Source organism: Hetaerina americana, unplaced genomic scaffold (genome assembly GCF_022747635.1).
Source record: "Hetaerina americana unplaced genomic scaffold, ioHetAmer1.1.p SCAF_39, whole genome shotgun sequence".
In the NCBI taxonomy this organism is placed as follows: Eukaryota; Metazoa; Arthropoda; class Insecta; order Odonata; family Calopterygidae; genus Hetaerina; species Hetaerina americana.
Window position 1 is genome coordinate 1,834,222 of NW_027286974.1, and position 26,958 is coordinate 1,861,179.

Genomic DNA, 26,958 nt, shown 5'->3' on the forward strand with positions numbered 1-26,958 from the left:
GGAGATGTTTCTGTTATCTATTTGTAATACTTTTGTCGTATAAGGGTATAGTTGTTTCAATATTAATATTTTATCGTTAACCGTTGACTTGAACAAACTATTATGAGTATTTGATCGCTGGTATATGCTCCGTTTGATATTTCATTATTGCATTCAATGAAAGCACTTGTTGTGACGGCTGTAATTCTAAATGTGCAATAGATTCCCTTATCGCTGTTAACTTTTAATCAAATTTTAATTTTGTTAAACTTGTGCAATGGATCCCAGTTTCAAGTATACCCTTTGTCGACTTTGTCTATACAAGAGTGAAAGGTTAGTTGACATTTTCGGTATGAATGGTGTACACGGGTATGTGGCTGCGGAAGTTATTGAGGATTTGCTTCAGTATAAGGTGAGTGGAAAGAGTTTAGTTTAGTGCGATTGTGACTTGTGAAACCCATTTATTTTGTGGTATGAGATACTGGTGACTCAGCTGATCACTTGAACGTACGCGCGATGTTATCTTGTTCCCTTGTTTCCGTATGCGTTGCAATAGTTGTCAGTATTAAAACCGTGTGAGGTGATGAAAGGGGTGTTAATGCAACTTCAATAACCGTAGTATTTCCGTTTCTGTCACTGTTACAGCAGCCTGATTGACTGTACTGTGATTGTAGTTCACTCCAATAAAACTATATTTCTAAATGTGTCTCGAGTCTTCTCAATGTTTACTTGTTACATTTATGACATGACAAAGACAAGGAGGAGTGTAATTATTGTGATGTCACGTCAGTTAATGATGTAAATTGCGACATAACGAAATCAGCAATTAACGCCACGTAGCGCCATGGAGAATTGCTCCCGTCTTTTTACAGCCAGTATGAGAAATTTGTGAGCTAACCGACGCATAAGGGCGCATTATTATATTGGTACCTGTATTTTCGGGGAAGACAATCTGCAGGTGATCATTTCCCATTTAGTGGTTGTTTGGTTATCCTGTGACTATATTTTTTTGGAATAAAGGTTAGTTCTTGCGGTGTACTGAAATTATCATTGGTGGCACTTACGCAGTGCGCAATTCAAAAACTTTTGGTGCGAGTGTTCGTGATTTAGTGTTCATCATATTCTATTTATTGCCAGTGGCAAATTTTAGTTTCTATTGAACGGATTCAGTTTCCTTTAATGCATGGCACACGATATCAGATGCTCTGTGAATACATAACTCATGAAGGCACGGTTGTAAAATTATAGTGTCATAAAACGTGAATGTCGTTCGGAGACCTTTTTTGAAATTTAATTTAACCCCCACCAATTTCTGTCAAAGATCTTTTGGCAACATGTAGTCAGTATTGTCTCGTTGTGCGGTAGTAATTTTGTGAAGTTTTTGGTGAAGATACTGCATGTATGTCCCGAGAAAAACAAATCATTCAAGATGATCGTTTAGTTTGATTTACATTTATTTATATGATGATTGTAAGAAAGATTACAAGTATGTATCGGCGGTGTCATTGATCGGAAAAGTTTCGGCTTATATCGCCACGCCTTGTGTTTAAATGAACCCACATTTGTAAATATTCCAAGCCGTAATTTAGAAGACAACGAGCATTTGGAAGCCCACGAACTGTTATCTATACGCTATTTGGTTGAAAAAAACAATTACATCTTATTATGCGAGCAAGAAAATTTCATTTTCGTCCTCTTATGGATGCTAATAACTTACCGTTTTACGAACAAAGGTTATTTTTTGCGTGTAGCTTTTGATTTTCGTCAATTGCGGTGTTAATGCACTGAACAATTCCCTCAACTTGCTGATTGAACCCAGTTTTCTTCGGTGTGTAAAATTCTGATGAATTTTTGGTCAGATCCGTTGTCCATTCAACGTCCAGCAGAATAATCTCTAGCGTACATTGTTTTGGCTGTGTGTTCAAATATTTTATGTACGTATTCATGAGGTTTACGAGCTAACGTTTGCGTGTTTGCCTAAAATTTGATAAACTATGATGTACCGTATTTTCCCATCGATAGCGCGCACCAAGAACTTTATAGTTATCTTGTGACCAGGGCTTCATAGTTATCTTGAACATGTATCGATGCCGAGCATCTCTGTATACACATATTTACGCGCGTAAAATATATGTATAGCGTGTGTAAAAATACGTCTTATGTTTGGATTTTTTCAATTTTCATTACGTCACGCGCATCATCATTTTTCCGATCTTCTGAACATTTTTGTGCAGATAAATTTCGCGTTATGGATGGGAAAATACGTTAATTCCATTTTATATGTACAGTTTCTCTAATAAGCATAAATATGTTGTGTGTTTTTGCAGTATGTCTCAGACTAACACAGTTAACAGTTATTATTACGATATATTTGTACAAAACAGCTAATATACTATTCCGGTTCGTGCATTAATTTCCATCACACTTCTGTTCCCTCTCAAGGACATTAAATGGTTGAAATAATTTACTTTGAGCAAAAATGAATAGCAAGTATAACTCCAGCCATTCAAAGTCAATCCTAATCGGTGTAAATTATAATTACGAACCATAATTTATAAATATTTTTAAAAAATATATGGGAATTGTTCAACTTATAGATCGCTTTAAATTGTTAGTAGCTGTGATGTGAAGCACTACACTTTAATTCTCTGTAAAATTTTATTTCTGGAGTTTGGAAAATGAAATTAAATGGTGGATATGTCATAATGCCTCGATGATAGGTTACGTGGAGTAATTCAATAATGTTGTCCAGTGCTTTTACCATGTCAATTCTGATCACTATTTAGAACTGCCATTAATATAGCTTTCTTTATCCTTAAATGACTTCCACCCATTTTTGATTGCCTGTCGACTTGCGTGTTGATTAAACCACCCTGCAACATTCTTTCTTCATTGTGTTTGTTCAGTCGGGAAACATTTACAATGTCTACACAATATAACTCTATGAGAGCTGCATTACTGCGTTTAGCTGTCTTGTATTTAGCATTTCAATGCAACGATTTCAGAGTGTAAAAATCATTCGCCTTGAACGGGAATCGAACCCAGATGGTGTTAATTAGTTAAACGTTAGTTAATCTAAGCCCTTGTAACATGAACGAGAAGCTTCAAGTCAAAAGATAATGCAAATTCCATCAACTGTGAAACTATAAAAAAATAAATCTGAAAGAAATGAAATTAAAATCCTTCTTCCAGCTGTTGAGGAGTCTAAACAAAGGTTCTTAATGCCTGTCCTGTCACCTACCGCTATTCAATATTATTCAACAATTTCAGAGTGAAAAAATAATTCGCCTTGACTGGGATTCGAACCCAGATCCTTCAATATCCGGTCGGATGCTTTAGCTAGTTAAGCTATCGAGGCATTCTCTTAAACTCTGAAATTTTGGGGCTTTTAAAGGAACAAGATGTTGTGACGAAATACTGTACATGTCACAGGCGTTTCGTAAGTGACTACTAGCCACTGTCCACGAGGTTAAAGCCAACTTTAAACACGTAGGCTGTTTATACCGTTACAAATTTCCAAAGAAACTGCGGGAGATGCCGAAACAGTATTTTTTAAAGGAGTAATCCGCTAATGTGCACATCAACGGAAGAATTTGTTCCTTTCAAAGCCCAAAAATTTAGGAGTTTAAGAGGGGACGCCTCGATAGCTCATCTGGCTAAAGCACTCGACCGGACATTTGAAGGAACTGGGTTCGAATCCCAGCCAAAGCGATTGATTTTTATTCACTCTGAAATTGTTGCATTGAAATGCACATCAATGGATGACTCCGTTAAGAGTTACTGTTGCGGCATATCCCAGTTTCTTTCAAAATTGGTTGATATAATGCTTAGGTAAGCATACCTTAATTATGTAACCTAGCTCAAGTACCAGTACATATTATCCAGGTTTTCCTGTTTTTAATAAAAAAACGACCTTTTCAGAGAATTAAATACTTTGACAGTTGTGGAGTGCCTAGGGCTACAGAATACAGGGTCGCACCCAAAAGTGGTAGGACTGATTTTCTCTGGCGCGAACGGAGCAGTGGAGGGGGGGTCTGCCTGGCAGGGTAAGGTGGAGGGGGCTCTTAGCAACAGACCAACACCTACCTCAGTCACCTGCGGGCTGTCGTTGAGTGAGGACACCGTTTTTAGTGAAGCAAGTTTTTTGTCCGCGTCGAAAAACAAAATGAATCTGAATTTAGAGCAACGTTATTCCGTGTTAAGTTTTGTGCGAAACTCGGGAAGACGGCAACTGAGACCCTCGATATGATCAAGCAGGCTTATGGGGACACTGCCTTAAGCCGTTCCACAGTATTTGAGTGGAACAAGTTGTTTAAAGAGGGTAGGGAGCTCGTTGAAGACGACCATCGCTCCGGATGGCCGTCGACGGCAAGAACCTGCACGAATGTGGACAGAGTGAGGACACTGCTGAACACAGACCGACGCTTAACCAGTGAAGAAATTGCAGACCAGTTGGGTCTGTCTGCATCCAACGTCCAACGCATTATTTCACAGGATTTGGCCATGCGCAAGGTGTGCGCCAAGATGGTGCTGAAAATTCTACCATGGGGCGCTCGTCGTCAGACAGCTCCTGGCCAAATACGGTGTTGCCACGTTGCCAATAAAATTCTTGTAAAAAAATCAGTCCTACCACTTTTGGGTGCAACCCTGTATTTTCAAATTTGGGGTTATTATTCGGAGAAATATGACAGTACATCCTGAGCAACCAATCGCAATCTCCTAATTGGACATATAAGAAATACGACCTGTCTTCTTTGAGAACGGAAGGGTGAGGGTTGACGGAATGGCATACAGACATTGTAGACACCAAAGACAGTGGTGCTAGACCCAGACGGAAACATAGCTAGGCCGTAGCGTAGTTTTTTCGTGGCTCTTTCCTTGTCAATTCTGATAATTGGTTAGAACTGTCATTAATATTGCTTTATCCTATGATGACTTTCAGCCATTTTTGATTGCCTGTTGACTTGCGTGTTGATTAATCCACTCAACAACATTCTTTGTTCTTCGTGTTTGTTGGTCAGGAAACATTTACAATGCCTACATAGTAGAAAACTATCTGTTTGACACAATCCGGAAGAGAATCTTTGCAACCCCACTTAAAGATTTAATGCTTAACACTGGAGTATTGAATCTTTATGTGGAAGGGCAAAGATTGCTTTCCCTCCATCATCATGAAGGAATTCGCACAAAGTTAAACCTGATACTGTTATGTTTATCAACTGGCTTTCTTTGTTAAACAATCTCGTATACATTGTATGCGCCCAATAAAAGAGGAAAGGCAGCTAACATTACCTTTTGCAAAAACAAATTAAATCTAATGATAGCACCTTGCAAGCTGTCTGAAGAGCATCTATTTCTGCAATGATTTTTTCATACCTTCATTCACCGACAGTCAAACAACTTACGTGAAGTTACTTTGGATACAATGAATTTATGGCACTATTGCATGGGAATAGTTTTTTCTGCCCTGCCAATGTTTAAATATAGGAAAATGGTCCATACTTTGCGAATATACTTCTTATTTTTTGCCTAGAAACAATGATATTCTGAACACTTTTCTCTATACTCTCCATCCAGAATTATACCACGTGTAGAAATTTGATAAATGATTTTGGGAATTTAAATACAAATCCAAAACAATTAAGAGGATATGAAGTATTTATTATAAGGTAATATACCGGTTATGGTAGGTTTTTGGATGGACACAACTACCAAATCTGACTCCTAACAAAACACAAAATCCAGCATCCTACTCCACATCAGGTCCCTCTTCATCTCTGAGTACCTTTCTCCTCCTTTCTATTCCCTATCCAAGACATCCCTATCCATCCTATTCCTATCCCTACTTACCCTTTTTTCCCTCCTCCATAGTAGTATCCACTCTCCTCTCACCATACTTAGTACTTCCTCATTTGTTTTCTTCTCTGTCCATTTCACCTTCTCAGACTGCTATTAGGCGGGAGTGGGGAACAAGGAGTCCGGTTGGGCAGTGTTAGGAAGAGGTGTAAGGCAGGGTTGCCCATTATCACCGTTGCTGTTCAACCTGTATGCAGAGGAAATGATTAAAGAGGCATCATGGGAAGAATTGGAGGTAGGAATGGAAGTGGGCGGCGAATTCGTAAAATCAGTTAGGTTTGCTGATGACCAAGCTTTAGTTTGTCAGTCAGCCAAGGGGCTGCAAGCATTGCTTAGTGAATTGGAAATTCAGTGCGACAGGTATGGGATGAGAATCAATATTAATAAAACAAAGGTTATGCGATTTTCTAGAAAGAAAAAGGCCAAGCTTAACATTAAAATAGGATGGCAATAACTAGAGCAGGTAGAACAGTTTACGTATCTCAGTAGTGTTTTGGACCAACACGGTCAAAGTAGTAGGGACGTAAGGAGAAGAATTGCATGATAGGCAAAGAGGCTTTCAGACAAGGAGGAGGGAGTTGATGAGAGGGACATTGAGTAAGGATGTTAAGAAAAGACTCGTAAAAACTTTGATATGGAGTGTAGCTATGTGTGGCTATGGAAACGTGGTCGTTGAAGCAGGAGGATAGACGTAGATTGGAGCATATTGTATATATGTGGGCGTGGAGAAGAATGGAGAAGGGGTGGGGTATTGAGATGGTGCGGGGGCTATTGTAATGGCTTCCCACCCATAGGACCCTGGTTCATATCCCGGTGGTGTTGAATATTTTTCAGCGAGGGTATCTCGATCCCTACTTGAGGTGCTTTGTGGAGGGCACTTTGAGTGAGTATGCCATCCATCCGATGGGATGTTAAGCTGCGAACCCCTTGGCGCCTTTCGTTATTAGAGTAGGCCAATGCCGACGCCGGGTTTCTCTCCCCACCCTTCATCCTTTCCCGTTCATCCCCTAGTGGCGCAAATAACCTTAGCTGTCGGACGCCTCCCATGAAATACTACTACTACTATGGAGAAGGTGAAATAGACCGAAGGAAGGAAAACAAATGAGGAAGTACTTGGTATGGTGGGCGAAGAGAGGGGTTTGTTGGGAGATATCCTATGGAGGCAGGAAAAGTGGATGAAGGGGGTGTTGGCCGGCAATAGTGGGATGTTGAAGACTATAATTTAGGGGAGAATGTTAGGCAAAAAAGGAAAGGAACGGGATTTTGGACGGGAAGAGGGGTGGAGGGAAGTATTGAGGGTTGAAGAGGGACCTGATGTAGAGTAGGATGTTGTGTTCTGCTAGGGGTCACAAATTATTTAATTAGTAATTGTGTCCATCCAAAAACCTACCTTAACCGGGAGATGGCCTATTAATTAATAATATATGTTTGGATATTTATTTGTTAAATATGCATATATATATATATATATATATATATATATATATATATATATATATATATATATATATATGTATAACATATATATATATGTTATATCATATATATATGTATATCATAACATATAACATATATATATGTATATCATATGGCCGGCAATAGTGGGATGTTGAAGACTATAATTTAGGGGAGAATGTTAGGCAAAAAAGGAAAGGAACGGGATTTTGGACGGGATGAGGGGTGGAGGGAAGTATTGAGGGTTGAAGAGGGACCTGATGTAGAGTAGGATGTTGTGTTCTGCTAGGGGTCACAAATTATTTAATTAGTAATTGTGTCCATCCAAAAACCTACCTTAACCGGGAGATGGCCTATTAATAAATAATATATGTTTGGATATTTATTTGTTAAATATGCATATATATATGTTATATATATATATATATATATATATATATATATATATATATATATATATATGTATAACATATATATATGTTATATCATATATATATGTATATCATAACATATAACATATATATATGTATATCATATGGATGTGTGTATATTTTCTATTTATATATATATATATATATATACATATTTATTTATATATACTATATATGCAGCGTGGTTTTGTTTGGCTATGGAAACTAGGTTGCCAACAAAACTAATCAATGTTAATGGCTGTAATTTAGCATATTAAGTACTTAGGGATAAAGTAATAGGCTGTATGAATTTGAACCAAATATTTGGGTTATTTCTTCTTAATAATTACTCAAGAATCACGACGTCACGTACATTTGGTGAGTGTAGTGCCTGCCAGCAGGTCTGTAGCCTTTGTTGTTATAGTGTCCGGAATTCTTTGCAGGTGAGCCGGACGGATGGTTATCCCCAGAGCGTTTGTTCATCGTGCTTGGACAAGCTGACAGAGTTCAAGATCTTCAAGGAGCAGTGTAAGGGGTCGATGGTTGCCTTTGAGAGTGGATTTGACCCAGAGAGGTTTCACTTTGCAGATGGCCTCCATGCTGATTCGGTGAGAACAACCACAGTTAACGTTTAACAGAGGAAGAGTGGTTGGATCTAACATTCTTGGTGGTTAAATGTTATGTTGAAGCAATAGGATCACGACTAGTTCGGTGGAGCTTTTGAAAACTGTTAATATTAATCTGGAAAATTCTGGTTTATATGGTAAAACAGAATTCTGAGTTTCTGGATACCACAGTATTGATGGGGATTTGGGAGATATTGACTGGAAGGTGAATTATACTATAATATAACGTGTAGTAGTGATTTAGTTGTTGGGTGGTTTGTTTGTTGGATGGTAATTTGAAAAGTTCTCGGAATTGAGTAGAAATTAATGACTTACCTCTGTGAAACTATCTATTTTGAATTTAGTCTTGCTATGAAGGATATATATAAGATGTGTGCTAAAAGCAAGGTGACTTTTCAAATGTTGACAGTGGCATTAGGTGAGTCTGCTCTGAGTAAAAAAGGTATTTATAAATCTTACAAGCTCTTCCAAGATGGTGATGGGACGAACCCTCGCTCTGGATGTCCCAGCACATGAAAAATAGATGAAATTGTTGAATCGGTGTAGAAAATTGTATTGAAAAATTGTCAAATCAATACTATAGAAATTGCTGAGGATGTTGGTATATTGGTTGGTTCGTGCCATGTAATTTTATGGGGTATTTTGGGTATGGGACGTGTGTTAGCAAAGCTCAGGAGCTGTTGAATGACGTCGGGGTACATGTTTATGATGTAAAAATCAAAACCCAAACAGCCCAATTGGAATAAAACAGCAGATTCAAGTTCTTTCGGTCAATGAGGAGTATTAGTTTGAAGTTATGCGTCATTTGTCAGAAGCAATAAGAAAGAAATGTTTGGAATTGTAGAAAAACAAATCATGGTTTTTGAATCGCGGTAATGCTACCTCAGCCAACATATACACCCGATTTGGATCCCTTTGATATTTTCCCGGTTCCCAAAATGGGAGAGACCCATGAAAGGAGGGAGATTTACAAGGATTGTGGAGATAAAGGGAAGAGGTCAAGGCTTTACCATAAAGTACTTATCAGAATTGCTTTCAGGATTGGGAAAAGTGTCAGCGCAAGTGTATTATATCTGAGGGGGATTACTTTGAAGGGGACAGCTTGAATAATGAAGAATAAAAAAAAGTTTTTTCATAAAACTATGAAGTTTCCTTACTTTCTGACTATGGCAACGAATTGACATATCAAGTTTTAACTGCAGTTTAAAGTGCAGTGGTAAAGGTTTCCACAAGAAATCACTGATGAAATGTACTGACAGATCAATTTGATCAATCTGATTTTTATGGTGTCAGTTTGCATATTTGTTGGAGAGATGTCCTTTGTGTGACTTACCGCTAGGATATGATGCGTAACTAATACATTGTGTGTTTTAAATAATTAGTAATTGACCAAAAATAGTGTGCATATTCAAGTCATTAACAAAGTGCAGTGTTAATGTTAAAAGAATAAAGATTCCAATGCAACTATTGGACCTTTGTAGTGTTATTTTAGGCATTTAACGGTGTTTTATTAAAAAGTTGCATTGTGCTTTTTTGCAGATAAACTTCAGTCCAGCCAGTTTGGTAAAGGTTGAGATGATTATGCCGGAAGCTGATGACCACGAAGAGGTAAGGTTTTAAAAAACAAATGGCATATATTAATGTTTAAAGTTTAGCCGTTCATATAGTCTTGCCTAATTGCTGTGTTTCCTGCTAAAACTTCGCGGTTATTTCAAAGAGAGGATTGCACATTTGGTGAAAATTGTTTGTGAAAGCTTTATTAATTAAAATAATATTGTGACATTTTTGAAATCCCGGGTAAACATTGTATTCCGAGATGTAGAAGTATGAAATTATATTTTTTTCAATAGTAAAATATCGTAAGATTGATAAAAAGATCTCAGTTCGAAGTATGCTCCATTGTTAATTAGGTATTTTCCCCATCTTTCAAGATACTTTCAAATGCTACGTCAGTTAAAATTGTTCCATTTTTGTCATTCAAACATTCATCGATCCATTTTTCCAACATTTTCGTACAAACCAAAGCACTGTTTGGCAAGTGCATCTCAGAATAATTTCACTTGTCATCCTCAGTAACAATAATATGCATGGGAGGACTTCCTTTAGAATCGTGCGATTAAAATTTCACATGTACCAGGACGGTTCAATAAGTACCCGTGTTTGACGACCAAAGGGCTTTCCTGAGGGAAGTTTATGTTATCATCATGTGCTGCCATCTATCAAACGACGGTGAAACAAATTTCAGACTCATTTAAAGGTTAGTTTGGATTTGGCAACCATTCGAGTGTAAGACGGATTTTTGTGATTTTCGCTTGAAGATGGAAAAAGAGAGCATTATTGTTCGGTAATTTGCTTATTGTTTTGTGTTTTTGGATTTGGAAGAAATGCGAGGAGATGAAAGCAAAGTTGGATGCTGTTTATGGGGACACTTCTACGCCATCTATGACCACAGTTAGATATTGGTTCGACAAATTTAAACGTGGGCGAACGTCTGTTTTTGATGAGGAGCGACCAGGGGACACCAGACGGCAGACGTGGTTATACCGAGGAAATCATTCAAAAAGCATTCCACGCCATGATTCGACGAACGAAAGTGCGCCAAGTAGCAAAGGCCGTGGGGGGTGTGTCGACCGGAACGGCAATTCATATTTTACATGATAAGTTGGCAAAATGGGAAAATTGTCTTGCCCAATAGGTGCCGCGATGGCTCACGGTGGACAACAAGCTGATCCCGGAGTTGTTGCCACCAAACTGCATGAACTACGTTATGAATTGCTGCCGCACCCCCCGTATTCCCCTGATCTGGCTGCCTGCGACTTTCTCTTATTCCCTAACATGAAGAAATGGCTCGCGCGAAAAAAATTTAGCTCAAACGAGGAAGTTATCGCCAAGAGACAGAGTCGTATTTTGGGGAGAGTTCGACAAATCCTATTTTTTGGAGGGGTTATAGAAATGGCCGGAACGTTGGGAGAAGTGTATCTGTCTAAAACGTCCTTGTATTTCTGTGCCGCTCTCCATCCGCCTTTCATTCAACTCCTGTGGTAACCATCTTGCTGGTCTTCTGAATCTTTCCCATCTGTCGTAGGGGACTGGAAACAGCTTGTCGACAATGCTCAATTGCTCTGAGAGTTGTTTTTGTATTTTTGGATCATGTGCGTCAAATAATGCTTGTGATTCCGCATCTTTGTACCTTTTTGGTGGTTTCGGTACATTGGTACATACCGTCTTGTAGTTTTTTCTTAGGAATTTATAATTGCTGAAAAATTGACCCTATACTGAGATTCAATTGTCGTTTTAAAAGCCTGTTTATTCTGTGGTGATGATGCTGTTGATTGGTCTACTGTAAATCTATGGGTAGTAAAATATCGTGGTTGTGAGCCTGGGAAAAGCCATAGTTGTTGATGAAACACAAGTAGCGGACGTCCGAGATCACTGCCACAGAAGATAAACGTATGCAAAGTCGTCTTTGAAGATTTGATACAAAAATGAAAGGTGAATCACTCATGAAAAGCAAGTATCGCAATCATAATGGAGTCGAGTTTCTCGTGTTTTAATGGCATTAGCCCGGCCAGCCAATGATAATCTTGCAAATATGACAATACAACCCATGTCCACACACACAATTGGCGCGCAACTGGAGGGGTGTGGTTGAAATCAATTGAAATTTGAACCGATATTCCAAAACACCTTCCACCCTTATTCTCCCCTTATGCGATCTTGCAATGCCTTTTGTGATTTTAATTATGTTTTCCTCTCAACTCAAGACATAACTCAAAGGGTAATCATTACACCTCAGAAGATTATAGTACAGTTTTACTCGCAATTGTTGACATATATATATATAGCACACAACACTAGAACACGTCTCCATACTTCCTCCGCTTCTCAAAATACTACACTGGATGAATGTAGCGACCTCAAACCTGCAAACATGCATGTTAAGAGGGGAGGGAATGTTACTTCCACATGCCACCAGACCAGGAGTGCTTCTGAAGGTCATTTTGTATGTGGTCTACAAGCATATAAGTGCGTCAGTTTTTAAAATACACTGGATAAATGTAAAGACCTCAAACCTGCAAACATGCGTGTTGAATGGGGGGAATGTTACTTCCACATGCCACCAGACCAGGAGTGCTTGTGGAGGTAATTTTGTTGTTTGTATTACTAGAACATGTCTCATATACTTCCTCCACTTCTCAAAATACTACACTGGATGAATAATGTAACTAACTCAAACCTGTGTATGCGTGTTGAATGGGGGGAATGTTACTTCCACATGCCACCATACCAGGAGTGCTTCTGGAGGCCGTTTTGTATGTGGTCTACAAGAATATGAGTGCGTCAGTTTTTAAAATAGACTGGATAAATGTAAAGACCTCAAACCTGCAAACATGCGGGTTGAATGAGGGGAATGTCACTTCCACATGCCACCAGACCAGGAGTGCTTCTTAAGGTCGTTCTATTTGTGGTCTACAAGCATTAGTTCATTCTGCATATCATCATATATTGGCTCTCTCGCCGCAGTCATTAAGATTACCTCTCAACTCAAGAGGTATCTCAATCATTAAGACGTGGGATAAGTTTGATGTGTGAGGACGGATTTTGAAATTGTATTTGTGACGTTTTAATTCTTTGCAGGAGCACCACATTGGATTCCATTACTTGGACGGAGGTGCTGACGATCATGACTTGATAGGAAAGGTTGATCTTCAAGGTGAGGTTTGACAAGATTCCCCTGATCACTCATAATGTGGTTCTAACTTCAATTTGTGATTGAAGAAAGTTTTTAGTGCAGTGAACCTTTGATTATCCATTTTGTGGAATATAACTGGCCCTCTTCTGTGGTCTTGCTTTTTAAAATTTTAAATATAGGCCCAAGTTCTAAATAACTTGGGTTTTTATTCAGTAGTTTTGATTCTTGATGACCAAACCAACATTTATGTAGTGTTTTTTTAGTGTTTAATGTTTGAATTAAGCATAATTCTTAAACTTCACTCATGAAACAATTTAATTCCAATTAGCTTTTGTTATTGAACCCAGGAATCCAATGATCTCTTCTATAAAAAAATATAGCTTACTTGTGCAATAAATTGCAGTCTTCAACTGCGTACACTCTGCTATATTTTATTTGGTCTAAAGGTTGCATTCCTTAATTAATGCTTTTATATTAAAAAAAATTAATTTATTGGACAGATTTGTGCAAACACTTGAAATTCTTCTAAGTACTGTCCTTGTATCAAATTCTTAAAATTCTTAAAAGTACTGTCCTTGTTACAAATTCTTAAAATTCTTCAAAGTACGATCCTTGTTTCAAAATTCTTACAATTCTTCAAAGTACTGTCCTTGTTTTAAAATTCTTAAAATTCTTCAAAGTAATGTCCTTGTTTCAAAATTCTTAAAATTCTTCAAAGTAATGTCCTTGTTTCAAAATTCTTAAAATTCTTCAAAGTACTGTCCTTGTTTCAAAATTCTTAAAATTCTTCAAAGTACTGTCCTTGTTTCAAAATTCTTAAAATTCTTCAAAGTACTGTCCTTGTTACAAATTCTTAAAATTCTTCAAAGTACTGTCCTTGTTACAAATTCTTAAAATTCTTCAAAGTACTGTCCTTGTTACAAATTCTTAAAATTCTTCAAAGTACTGTCCTTGTTTCAAATTCTTAAAATTCTTCAAAGTACTGTCCCTGTTACAAATTCATAAAATTCTTCTAAAGTACTGTCCTTGTTTCAAAATTCTTAAAATTCTTCAGAGTACTGTCCTTGTTACTAATTCATAAAATTCTTCTAAAGTACTGTCCTTGTTTCAAATTCTTAAAATTCTTCAAAGTACTGTACTGATCTGTTTCCGAGTTCCAAAACCCAGGTTTCATCACCATTGATTAGGTTGTCTTAATAATCAGGTTCATTTTTAAAAAGTTGTAAAAGTTCAATTGAAACTTCTGCTCGGTTGGTCTTTTTTGATGCGGTCAGTGAGCGGAGGTTGACAAAAACTGACGTCCCTCAGCTTCCACAGCTTGGAGAGCACTGAGATCGGTTTTGTGACAAAGCTTAGGGTCCCCCTCCCACCTAATCCAAGTGATTCAATCCAACTTCCACGCACGTTGATGTTATAAAGCCAGCCCACGAGTCTTTTTTGCGGTTTGCAAGTGGGTTTATGTGCCCGTGGATGTGTGAATTGCAGGTGGCTTTATGCACCTAATGTGGATTGACTGTATCTCGTCCAGGCAAGATGGTTGCTGGGAAGGCGAGGCCGCTCTCGTGGGGAGAAGACGTGTCGATCACTGGCCGGGACGGGGTTGTCACCCTTGCTGACATGGTGGACGCCTCGGGTCTGTTGATGACACCCGGTGACGAGGGCAAACCTTTCGGTTGCGGCATTTGCAGCAAGAGGTTTGCGCGTAGCAACAAGCTGGTTCAACACATCCGGACGCATACGGGAGAACGACCTTTTGTTTGTGAGGTTGTATTTTGTTAATGTCTTGCTAATTTAATAATTTTAAATGTTTAATCTTTTTTTTTTTGGAAATCTTCAAATTTGTAGAATTTGATTCCTCGGAAAGTATTAATGTTATAGAGTTCCATCTTTTTGTTGTCTTATAGTCTGTTAAGTTAACTTTCTTTTGAATGCTTTTGTGTCTATATGATATTAGAAAGTCAATTATTAGGATGTAATTTTAAGCAACGTATTTTCCCATCGTTAGTGCGCGTGGGTTTACTGCATAAAAATGTTCAGATGGTTGTTAAAAAACTGATGATTCAAGTTTTGTGAAATGAAAATTGAAAAAAACCTAAGCGTGCGTATTGTGGGGGAACGTTACTTCCACATGCCACCAAACCAGGAGTGCTTCTGAAGGTCATTTTGTTTGTAGTACTAGAACAGGTATCCATACTTCAACTGCTTCTCAAAATACTACTCTGAATGAACAATGTGACGACCTCAAAGCATGTGTGTTGAGAGGGGGAATGTTACTTCCACATACCACCAAACCAGGAGTGCTTCTGAAGGTCATTTTGTGCGTAGTACTAGAACACGTCTCCATACTTCATACGCTTCTCAAAATACTACTCTGAGTGAGCAATGTAACGACCTCAAACCTAAGCATGCGTGTTGCGGGGGGGAATGTTACTTCCACATACCACCAAACCAGGAGTGCTTCTGAAGGTCATTTTGTTTGTAGTACTAGAACAGGTATCCATACTTCATCCACTTCTCAAAATACTACTCTGAATGAGCAATGTAATGACCTCAAACCTAAGTATGCATGTTCCGGGGGGGGGAATGTTACTTCCACATACCACCAAACCAGGAATGCTTCTGGAGGTCATTTTGTTTGTAGTACTAGAACAGGTATCCATACGTCATCCGCTTCTCAAAATACTACTCTGAATGAACAATGTAACGACCTCAAAGCATGTGTGTTGAGAGGGAGAATGTTACTTCCACATACCACCAAACCAGGAATGCTTCTGGAGGTCATTTTGTTTGTAGTACTAGAACAGGTATCCATGCTTCATTGACTTCTCAAAATACTACTCTGAATGAGCAATGTAATGACTTCAAACCTAAGCATGCGTGTTGCGGGGGGTAATGTTACTTCCACATACCACCAAACCAGGAATGCTTCTGAAGGTCATTTTGTTTGTAGTACTAGAACAGGTATCCATACGTCATCCACTTCTCAAAATACTACTCTGAATGAGCAATGTAATGACTTCAAACCTAAGTATGCGTGTTGCGGGGGGGAATGTTACTTCCACATACCACCAAACCAGGAATGCTTCTGGAGGTCATTTTGTTAGTAGTACTAGAACAGGTATCCATACTTCATCCGCTTTTCAAAATACTACTCTGAATGAACAATGTAACGACCTCAAAGCATGTGTGTTGAGAGGGAGAATGTTACTTCCACATACCACCAAACCAGGAGTGCTTCTGAAGGTCATTTTGTTTGTGAGGTCTACAATCGTGATAATTATGATAAAAACTGTAATATAACCCCTGACACATGAATCCCAAAGTTATTGATTGTCAAAAAGTGTTTTTGTTGAATACATTTCCTCGGGAAGTTTAACATTAATACATTAATTTGTATATGTGCGCGTTTTTACTTGTTCTAACACTTTAAACCTTTGTTTCGGCGCAGATCTGCGGCAGGGCTTTCAACCGTAAGGACAAACTCTCCCTCCATCGTAAAACCCACAACACGGACAAACCCTACCAGTGTCCCACTTGCGGGAAGGCCTTCTGCAGAAGCGACTACCTCCTACAACACCGCAAATCAAACCACCCGGACGAAGAGATCCCCCACTTCCCCTGTACCGAATGCGGAGCGGCATTCACCAAGGAGAAAGACCTCACGGCACACGTCCGGACGGTACACTACTCTTGCGCGGACTGCGGACGGATCTTCCCGACAGAGGCGGATCTTCTCACGCATGCCGCATCCGTTGCGCATACTGGAGCGCATCTGGAGTGTGTGGATTGCGGTAAGGTGTTCGAGGACCGGGAAAAACTTCGGAAGCACGGCAAGGTACATCGTCGGGACTCTGCGTATTCTTGCGAATGGTGCGGGAAGGTGTTCTACCGGATGGACAAGATGCTGCAGCACCGCAGGGTCCACACAAAAGAGAGGCCGTACCACTGTGACCTCTGTGGGAAAGGTTTCTCACGCAGTGACAAGATGACCGAGCACCGACGCATACACAACACAAGCGTAAAGCCTTACGAGTGTCCAGAGTGTCATAAAAGGTTCACCAGGAGTGATTACCTCCTCCAACACCGCAAGACCCACGTTGAGGACGCAAGGAAGTTCAAATGCGAGACTTGCAACAAGGGTTTTGTTTCGAACAAGGACTTGGTTGTCCACAGAGGAACGCATTCTCTCGACAGACCTTTCAAGTGCGACGAATGCGGGAAAACATTCAAGCGGAAGGGCGCTTTGAACTCTCACAAGAAAGGTACGCATATGCGGGCCCAAGCGCAACTGTTGGACGGTGTTCCCTGGACGCCATTGAAGGACGAGATGGTTCTCGGTACGTTCTTGCAAGCGCCGTTTGCGTGAGATGGTCGGTATTGGGTGAATGCTGTGTTTTGAAATGTGTCGGGGTAGAAGTTGTGTTGTGTTGTGGAATGTTCCTTGATCCCAGTCTGTCAAGCCTTGCGTTTCGGTTCTCAATGGAAGAAGACGGGTCGTATTTCTAATATGTTCAATCAGGAGACCGCGATTTGTTGCTCAAGACGTACTTTCATATTTCTCCGAATAATAGCCCCTAAATTTGAACTTATTCTGTAGCCCTAGGCACTCCGCAACTGTCGAAGCATTTAATTCTCTGTAAAGGTTGTCGGTTTCATATTAAAAACAGGAAAAACTGGATAATATGGAGTACTGGTACTTGAATTAGGTTATATAATTAAGGTACGCTTACCTAAGCATTATATTGACCAGCGGTGGGTGACAGGACGGGCATTAAATACCTTTGTTTAGACTGTTGAATGGTCGGAAGAAGGATTTTAATTTTTATTATCCCAAATTTATTTATTTATAGTTTCACAGTCGATGGAATTTCTATTATCTTTTGACTTGAAGCTTCTCGTTCATGTTACAAAGGCTGTCATGAGATATACTAACATTTCGGTCTACCTATGTTTCGGTGTGTAGGGCTAAAGCCACCTGTCTTTGGTGTCTACAACGTCCGTATACTCAGTCCACACCCATCCTGCCACGGTATTGTGTGGTTTAGACCGTGGTCCTTTCATATTTGCTCCCCCGGCAAAATGTTATCAAATGGGAATGCGATACAATTTGAGAATCACATAGCAAGATCTTTTGGAAGTGAAGCACAATCTGTGGTTAAAGGGCTTTATTAATATTGGCAATAAACGCAAACCCAAGCCAATTTCAAGAAACCTCATTGGAGATATCTGCAGTAACTTTAAACAGAGTCATCCGCTGATATACATTTCAATGCAACAATATCAGAGTGTAAGAAAATCATTTGCATTGACCGGGATTCAAACCCGGGTCCCACGATTGGACGTCGAGGGATCTGGGTTCGATTCCCATTCAAGGCGAATGATTTTTATGTTCTGATATTGTTGCATTGAAGTACTATGCATGAGATTGTTAAACACAGAAAGGCAGCTCTGATAGAGTTCTATTGTGTAGGCATTGTAAATGTTTCCCAACGGAACAAACACAAAGAGGAAAGAATGTTGCAATGTGGTTTAATCAACACGCAAGTCGACAGGCAATCAAAAATGGGTGGAAGTCATTTAAGGATAAAGAAAGCTATATCAATGACAGTTCTAAGCAATAATCATAATTGACAGGTTAAAAGCACTGGACAACATTATTTAATTACTTCAAGTAACCTAATGTCAAGGCATTAAGATATATCCGTGGATTAATATCCTTTTTTAAACTCCAGAAATGAAATTTCTCGGAGAATTAAAGTGTATAGCTTCAGATCACTGCTTTTGACATTTTAAGATGATCTATAAGTTAATTATTTCCTATATATTCCTAAATAATTATAAATTAAGGCTGTTAATTATAATTTACATTGATTAGGATTGACTTGAGATTGCTTGAGTAATATTTGCTATTCATTTTTGCTCTAAGTAAATTATTTCAACCATTTAATGTCTCCGAGAGTAAACTGGACCGCGACAGAAATTATTGCATTAACCAGGGTAGAATTATTTGCGGTTTTGTAAAAATATGTAGGAGTAATAACAATTGTCTGTGTTAGTTTGAGAAATACTGCGAAAACGCTTTAAATATTTTAACTTACCGGAGAAGATATACACGCTTCAGAGTTTATCAAAAGTTTTGCCCAAATACCCAAGTGTTAGCTTGTTAAATATAGGAATATAATGCTAATTTTTTTTTTAATTGTAATTTTGATGATTTTTTAAATTTGCTGACATTTTTGCATTGACAAACGAATTGATAAATTCATATAAGTGGCAACTTGAAGTGAGAAAGAGGGAATAATATTAATTTATTGAAGAACGGATTGAGGCAGTGGTGAAATCACCCATTCAGTTTATTTAAAGTGCACCAAAGCACCAATATTTGCACCAGAATTGAGGATAGGACACCACTGCACTGGTCTAACCTTAGCCTTGTGGCGACAGATGAACTGTAGGACCCTCAGTTCTTGTATTCATCGTGGACATCAGTTTGTTCATCATTCTTAAACAAACACTGACATCACTGATGCACAACACTGTCAGTCATCAATTATAGTCAGTGCACGGCACAAGTTTCCCAATTGACGAATGTCAGCAGCTCTCAAGTTTATTGCCTTTAAAAAACCTTATCAATTAAACAGATCGGACATTTGGCCTGATTTCTAATTGCGTTGTTGGTTTAACTCGCAGTTATAAATAAACAACGAGCTGTTTGACCTTGCGACCTCGGGGATAAAGGCGTACTGACCTGCTCAATACAGTGACCACACGCTAATGTACAGAAATGGAATGTACTATCATGACAGCCCTCGTTAATGTGGATGTAATTATCATAGAAGCATGATAAACCCTGAAAATTGGTGATTATTTTAAAGTTAAACAACTCACTAGACCGTTTGGATTGGAACGGATAAAAGAATGCTTTCTGATGTACCTAAACACATGTGATGTTAAACTGTTAAATTGATTGTTTTGCGAAATTAAGATTTGCCACTTTTGAAATATCCGCAAATCCATGATAATAAATTTAAATAGTAATAAGGAGAAAGCTATATGGAAGGCGTGATATCAATTAGAAGTTTCCACAAGTATTATAGTTATTTAATTGGTATAAGAAAATGTCTACCGTGTTGAACCAGAGTTAAAATTTTGTTTCACCCTTGTTTCAGTTGGGTATATTTGAATGTACGAGGGGGATCGAGATGGTGCGGGGGCTAACGTACTGGCTTCCCACCCTGAGGGCACGGGTTCAAATCCCGGCGGTGTTGAATATTTTTCAGAGGTATCTCGATCCCTGCTTGAGGTGCTTTGTGGAGGGCACTTTGAGTGAGTACGCCGTCCGTCGGATGGGACGTTAAGCCGCGGACCCCTTGGCGCCTTTCGTAAAGAGTAGGCTAATGCCGACGCCGGGTTTCTCTCCACCCTTCATCCTTTCCTGTCCTTCCCCTATGGCGCAAATGACCTTAGCTGTCGGTCGCCTCCCCTCAAAACTACTACTACTTGAATGTACGAGTTTGGCAAATTAAGGAATGAGACTGATTTTTTTAAAATGTTACTATTCAAGTAGAATTACAATGTTATATATTGTCACTCTCAAAATAATTTCCTTCTGAAGCCACTCACAGCACTGGAGACTGTACTCTTCCACTCTTCATAGCTGTGCTGGAACTCCGATACCGCTGGAATAGACTCCAGCTGATCCGTTATGGGCGTTTCAATGTTTTCTTCGACTGTTCCACCAAAATGAGTTCCCTTGGAGTGATTTATCAACTTTGGGGAAGAGATTAAACTCACAAGGACTCAAGTTGGGCGAATAAGGAGGCATGAGGAGTCACAGGAATGTTTTATTCTGGCCAAAACAAACTACTACTGGTCCTTTTGGCCTTTTGCGAAAGGTTTTCTGGAACAATTTTCGCACAGATTTTATCTTGTCCCCAATTAATTGGTCAAAATCTGATGAACGTTGGTCTGTGAGTCTAATACAACTCTTCCGCGATCACTCTGACTGTCAACGGACAATCTGAATGCATAAGATCCTGGATTCTGTCGACATTTTCATTGTTTCTTGAAGATGAAGGCCTTACGCTTGGTGGTTGATCTTCAATCGACTCTTTTCCTTCTGAAAATGCCTCAAACCACCGACAAAACCTGGGCTCTTCAGACAAAACGCCATCTCCGTAGGCCTGCTGAAGTTTAACAAGAGTTTTCCGTGGCATTGTGCCGCCCTGGTCTGAAGCAGCAAAACCTGATCGATGATACCGTTGCTCGAAATTGATTTCACTCATATTTAGAACACAATGGAAACAACTGTTTTACAAATAAAATCACTATGGACTACCAAATGACTCGAGGGAGTCGAAACCCATACTGCGAGCAGATCACATGTTCCCCTGCCGCCCATCCAAGCCCAGCGCCTCCACTGTTGCCAGATCGAACCCTACGTTGCCAGTCTCATTACTTAAATTACCGACCTTGTATATTTAAGAATAGCTATATGGATTGTTGAACTGAAGTATTTGAGTTTCAAAGATATATGCACGGTTGAATTAATTGTGTTTAAAATTAAACGGACGTCCGGTGTGAGCGTTAAGTTCTGTCTATAATTGTTTAATTTAAGTTTTAATTGTTTATTTTGGGCTGTATTCGGAGATGTACTGAGCACAATATCAATTTTCAAAAGCACAGATTCTTTGTTTGTTTTAACTCTTAACGAGGAACGTATGAATGTGATGGGATTGGTGCAATGTGGACCAATGTTTATGCAAATAATATGTTAAAGGTGAAATACCTGATATCCTTGTTGGATCTTTCGCGCACTCTTTGGTGGAGATTTGCAAGTTTGTCCTACCTTGCCATTGATTTGGCCCTTGTTTCCTCGGGACGCAAAAGGGAGCAAGATATCTTCTTCGAACTCTGACCCTGGACTTTAATTTTGTTGCTTACACGTGGCAAGGTATTGGGTGATTTGAAACTTCAAAGTTTTATCAGGAAAGATGTGATTATAAACTCTTTTGTTTCGATGAGTTTAATCTCAGACTACGAGGCGCGTTTGGATAGTAATGGGAATTTTTAAATTTTGTGGATTTGGAGAGTCCAGTTGTCAGAAAATTTTGTTATATTATGTTGGTATACATGCCCCTAACATATGATAACATTTTCAGCTTTGTTCATTGTTTAAATTGTCTGTGGCAGTCAATAAGGTTAAGGGGTGTTTCTATGAGAGTGTGGTGATTTTCGTTTATTTAAATAAATGGATCAAAGAAATTGTGTTTAGCCTTTAGTTTTGACGTCATATATCCATATGTTTTCATGTTTTGTCACCTGTCATAAGAAGTTTCAGTAATTCTCCATCTTCGTTGACTTCATTAAATAGTGACTAATTCAACAGTTTTGGACGAAATTTTGCTCTGAAATCATTGCATTGAAATACAAATTAACGGATGACTACGTTAAAAGTTACTGTTGCAGCATATCTCCAGTGGAGTTTCTTTGAAATTTTGCTGTTTTGGGCGTGTTTCAAATACACCCATTATGAACATTCGATAGTAAATACATTTCATTTTTGTAAAATAGAAGAAATAAATTCAGAATTCTAAAAGACTACATCAAGTCTTTAGTTTGGACTTCACATCCGTAAAAACCCATGTTATATTGCCTGTTTTAACTCATCTCAGTAATTCTGAATCGTCGTTGGCTTTATTTATTGATTCCTGTTGATCAACTTCAAATTTGCTGTTTTTGTGTCATTCAAAATTCAACGGTTTTGGAACCCAAATTTTGCTCTTTCACAGGTATGTTTCGTACCCAAAACAGTCGAAAATATTTCATGGTATGAGCCAATTCCAAAGTGCCGAGATCATCATCAGTGACCTCTCTCTGATTATGGCGTTCATTGATCCATTTATTTCACTTTTTCCACATTTTTAAGAGGTTGTTGATGTTCTGGGGCATTCCGTCATCTTCGATGTCTTCACGGCTTCTCAGAAATGCTTATAGCACTCTTAAGAAACTCTTCGTTTCACTCATATACCAGAGACTCCCCATTTTGGCATTTTTTATTAACATTTCATACACAGTTTTATACTTTATATCATTTTCTACGAAAAATTTGAATTGCAAATTAATTGAACCATTTTCCTTTCGCAAATGGAAATTGCTGTGCTCATTTAAAAAAAATGTCTTAACCTTATTACCTTATATATGTATGGATATAATTAAAAGATAATTTTGGCAAACCATCTCTTCGAACTTGCGAAATTTGAAAATTCCCATTGTTTTCTGGACAAACCTCGTTTAGTCCAAAGCTTGACATTCTAATAGAAGGAATTGAATGGTACTTTCTGAGGATATGTGAATAAAAATGACGAGATATATATATATATATGTAAAAATAAGATTTACAAGACTGGAGGTAAATGGTTAATGTGCACTTCACTGGTTTTAGGTTGTGTTGAGATAATGTTTCACTCGTGCAATTGGATTTGAGAGCCTCCAGTTCGAATTAATTGTAAATATATGTTTGGTGCAATGACTGTGATTGAAGTTTATAACGAAAAAGATTTACTTTGTTTCTCAAGGTTGTTAAATTCATTGGTTGGGTAACCTGTTCGTGTGGAAGCTTGTTTCAGATTCCAAAGTATATTTAATGAATTGATATGTCGTATTTAAAATTTGGAAATTATTAGTTTCTTTTTAAGAGTTATTGATGTTGAGAAAAGATTATACCTTTAAATATTGTTGATTTGGATATAATTGGCTTGTTTAAATTGTTAATACACTTCAAATGGCACAGGACTTAAAAATATACCGAGGCAATTTATCGTTGAGTGTACGTTTAATTGGTAAACGTGAGTGGATGGTTTTGTTGTAAATTGTTTAATTATGTGCGGTCCTTTGGAATGTGTGTAAAAATTTTTACGAAGACTCTATGGGCGAAAAGAAGATAGATTTAAAAATTTATTAGATTTTGTTGGTAGGATTATTGAAGTACGATGGTAAAATTTGGAGTACGATGTCAATGCATTTATATATCACCACAAATTGCAATAATGTAACCGAAATTTGCAAGCACCTTATAGAAATCCTCTCTTTGCTATGGTAAAATTTATCCTATTCTGAAAATTTGATGATGAAAAAAATTTGTTAACTTTATTGTTTACAAGAAATGGAAATGGGTGAAGTTTTTTTTTTATGATTATGTGAAATGTTAATGTTTTCAAAATTAGCTATTGAAGCAAAGGAAATATATATATATATTAAAATAGATTTATTCTAAAGTTAACTTTAGTGATATTATGGTTGCTGTTTTTTTTGTAAACTATATTTTGTAAATACTGAAGCAACAAAAATTTATTTGAAATGTATTTGAGTGTTCTGATTATTTTCCTTGCAATTAAAGTACAGTTTATGACTTGACTGTCAGTGGTTAAGGTTATTGTCATTGCTTTTTGCCCACTAACAATCTTTAGAGGTAAAACGATGTCTTCAAAAAGTGTGGTGACTTTTGTGTTTTTTCCAAAAGTATTAATTTATTCATGTATATCTATTTTCTCCCCTTCAAATTAATCCCAATTAGTTATAATACACCTGTCCCAACGTTATTTCCAATCCTCTAAACACTTCAAAAAAATCATTTCATTGTGATCTTGTTCAGCTCCTCCTTCGGTGCAGTCTTTATCTCTCGTCAATCGTAGAGCGTAGCATTGTCCTTTCATTGTCCTCTTCAGTTTCGGGAACAAGAAAAAAATCACACGGGGCCAGATCTGGGGAATACGGTGGCTGTGGCATCATTAGTGTGTTGTTTTTGGCCAAAAATTCACATTTGTGGCAGATTGCTTTATGCAAATTGGGCATAACTTGTCGGTAATATTCCTTATTTACCGTTCTACCCTGTGGCAAGAACCCATGACGCACCACGCCCCTTAAAATTGATATGTTTAGGTCCTCGGCAACTTCTCTAACAGTGATTCGACGATTGTCCTTGACTATTTTCTTCACTTCATCAATGTTTCGGCTCGGGCGTCCTGCATGCTCTTAGTCCTTCACATCTTCTCGGCCCTTTGAGAATATTTTGTACCACTAATAAACATCGCTTCGGTCCACGGTAGCTTCTCCATATGCCACAGTCAACATTTAGAATGCATCCAAACACACTTGAATTGGTTTTTCACACAAAATTTGATACAGATTCTTTGATCCATTAAAAGGATGCAAAAATTGATTGATCATCAAGGCGGCTATGTAGAAAAATAGCTAAATGCTCAGCCTTACCTATAATGTACACAAAGTTGAGAGAATAAATTTGATTTTTCATGAAATAAAATGGGAGACCTTACTTTTTGAATCACCCTTTTATTATTCTAGGTGTACAACATCACGGTAATCAAAATGGGGCATGAGATGAGAGAATGCAAAAAGCATCTTCAGGGAGCATTGAGCAAAGTGCGTCAAACTTTTCAGTGAATGCAGGGATGACTTAATTTTTCTGCTGAGAGAGAGAAGAACCTCAAAACTTCCAGTTGTAACAGAATGACATGAAATGCCTCACTGCGAAGATATTTAAATGTGATGACATGTTCCCCTTAACTCATCAACCAAACGAATCTATGAAGATTCACGTTTTAATTAGTTGAGGAAGACATTTGGTGCTACAATATTGTTTTTAACCCAAAAAAGCCAAAGTGCGAGTGTGCGAACCCCGATGGATTTTCATAAAATATACCCATCGGTCACCGTTGGCAATCTGTTTCAATGGATATTAACATTAAAATAATAAACTGGACAATCCCTCATCCAATTCTGTTCTTTTGTGCTGCGTTTTATGAAGTTTTTATTAACTTGCTCTCATTTTGATCTATAAACTACTTGTATATATCATAACTCTTAAAAAAACAGCATCCTTTGTGCATACCATCACACTGATGGGTTATCTCAGCCCCTCTGCCACGCTTCTGGTACACTGTATCATGGCATCGACAGGACCCTCGAATGAATTCAGTCGAGGAAGTGTTGCCCTCATCGTCAAATTTATAGGCTAGGAATTCCACCACTTGAGCTGTAGATTTCACGAGAAAAGTAAGTACAGTAAGAAGCATGAGTTTCATCTTCATCATCGATTGTATTGCACCAAGTGCAAACAAGAATAAATTGCAACTTCCCCCCGAGAATACAAAGTTATCCGAGAAAATATTCTGATGAAATTATGGAGAAAGATTTAATTGCAAAAGCACAGCATAGATATTAATTGATAATAAAAAGGTTTCTGAACTTAACGATATATTGGAGAGAAAGGAGTCTTTAATTACACTTCTAAGTTAGTCGAAGAAGTATTGACTCCCGTTTTGCCTTTCTGCCCAAAGGAAACCGATCTAGTCTCCGGTCCAGTCGTTCTAATACAAACGTGAATCTGTGCTCCTGCCACTCAAGTCTTCCCCCGATATAATTGAGGCACCACGGCCTCTGTCTACGTAATCCAAAATGGTACTCAAACTAAGAGTCGTACTTGGGTCGTACTCAAAGGCCCAATGTCTCGTCACAAGTAGAACAGTTATTCTGAATATAATTCTGGTCACTTTCTAACAGTGGTCAAAGAGGGCAATATTGCAGAAGACACAAGTCTTCCTTCCAACAGAACCTTTGGGGAGACCATCTTATGGCAATACATATATTTATTTATTTATTTTATTTATTTATTCAGTATAAGTCCGAAAACAGCACATTTTGGCCTTTACATCGAACTATTAACAACGATAACAATGATCACATTTACAAACACCCAAGCCCTAGGTGGAGAAAAACTCACCCAGGCGGGAATCGAACCCGCGACCCTTGGAATGGCAGACGAGGATGTTACCCCGCCGCCACCGGGGTCGGCAACATAAACGCACCTTCTCTCGTTGACTTTTTATTTAATCTTCTGTATTTTAGAAGAACGCAATGC

At 38.3% G+C, this 26,958-nt stretch overlaps 2 protein-coding genes across 2 annotated transcripts in view; one reads left to right on the forward strand and one right to left on the reverse strand.

Annotated features, from left to right (window-relative positions):
* On the forward strand, positions 1-23,402 carry LOC139691707 (zinc finger protein 883-like). Its single transcript, XM_071589557.1, has 6 exons — positions 1-391; positions 8,144-8,308; positions 9,866-9,934; positions 12,965-13,040; positions 14,548-14,783; positions 16,468-23,402. Exons 1-6 carry the CDS (start codon positions 257-259, stop codon positions 17,383-17,385), a joined length of 1,599 nt encoding a protein of 532 aa, XP_071445658.1. The 5' UTR covers positions 1-256; the 3' UTR covers positions 17,386-23,402.
* Positions 19,480-26,958, reverse strand: part of LOC139691681 (zinc finger protein 665-like) — a 27,612-nt gene continuing 20,133 nt past the window's right edge. Inside the window, exons 6-10 of the mRNA XM_071589525.1 lie at positions 25,930-26,073; positions 21,104-21,264; positions 20,643-20,789; positions 19,768-19,869; positions 19,480-19,521 (exon numbers count right to left, since the gene is read on the reverse strand). Coding sequence (XP_071445626.1) covers positions 19,480-19,521; positions 19,768-19,869; positions 20,643-20,789; positions 21,104-21,264; positions 25,930-26,073 — 596 coding nt within the window. The remainder of the gene's footprint in view (positions 19,522-19,767; positions 19,870-20,642; positions 20,790-21,103; positions 21,265-25,929; positions 26,074-26,958) is intronic.

Excerpts from the sequence above, each read along its gene's own strand:
- LOC139691707 (XM_071589557.1), top strand. The coding sequence starts at position 257 with ATGGATCCCAGTTTCAAGTATACCCTTTGTCGACTTTGTCTATACAAG. Across the intron at positions 9,935-12,964 it reads AAGCTGATGACCACGAAGAG|GAGCACCACATTGGATTCCA; the intron begins GTAAGGTTTTAA and ends AATTCTTTGCAG. Across the intron at positions 14,784-16,467 it reads AACGACCTTTTGTTTGTGAG|ATCTGCGGCAGGGCTTTCAA; the intron begins GTTGTATTTTGT and ends GTTTCGGCGCAG.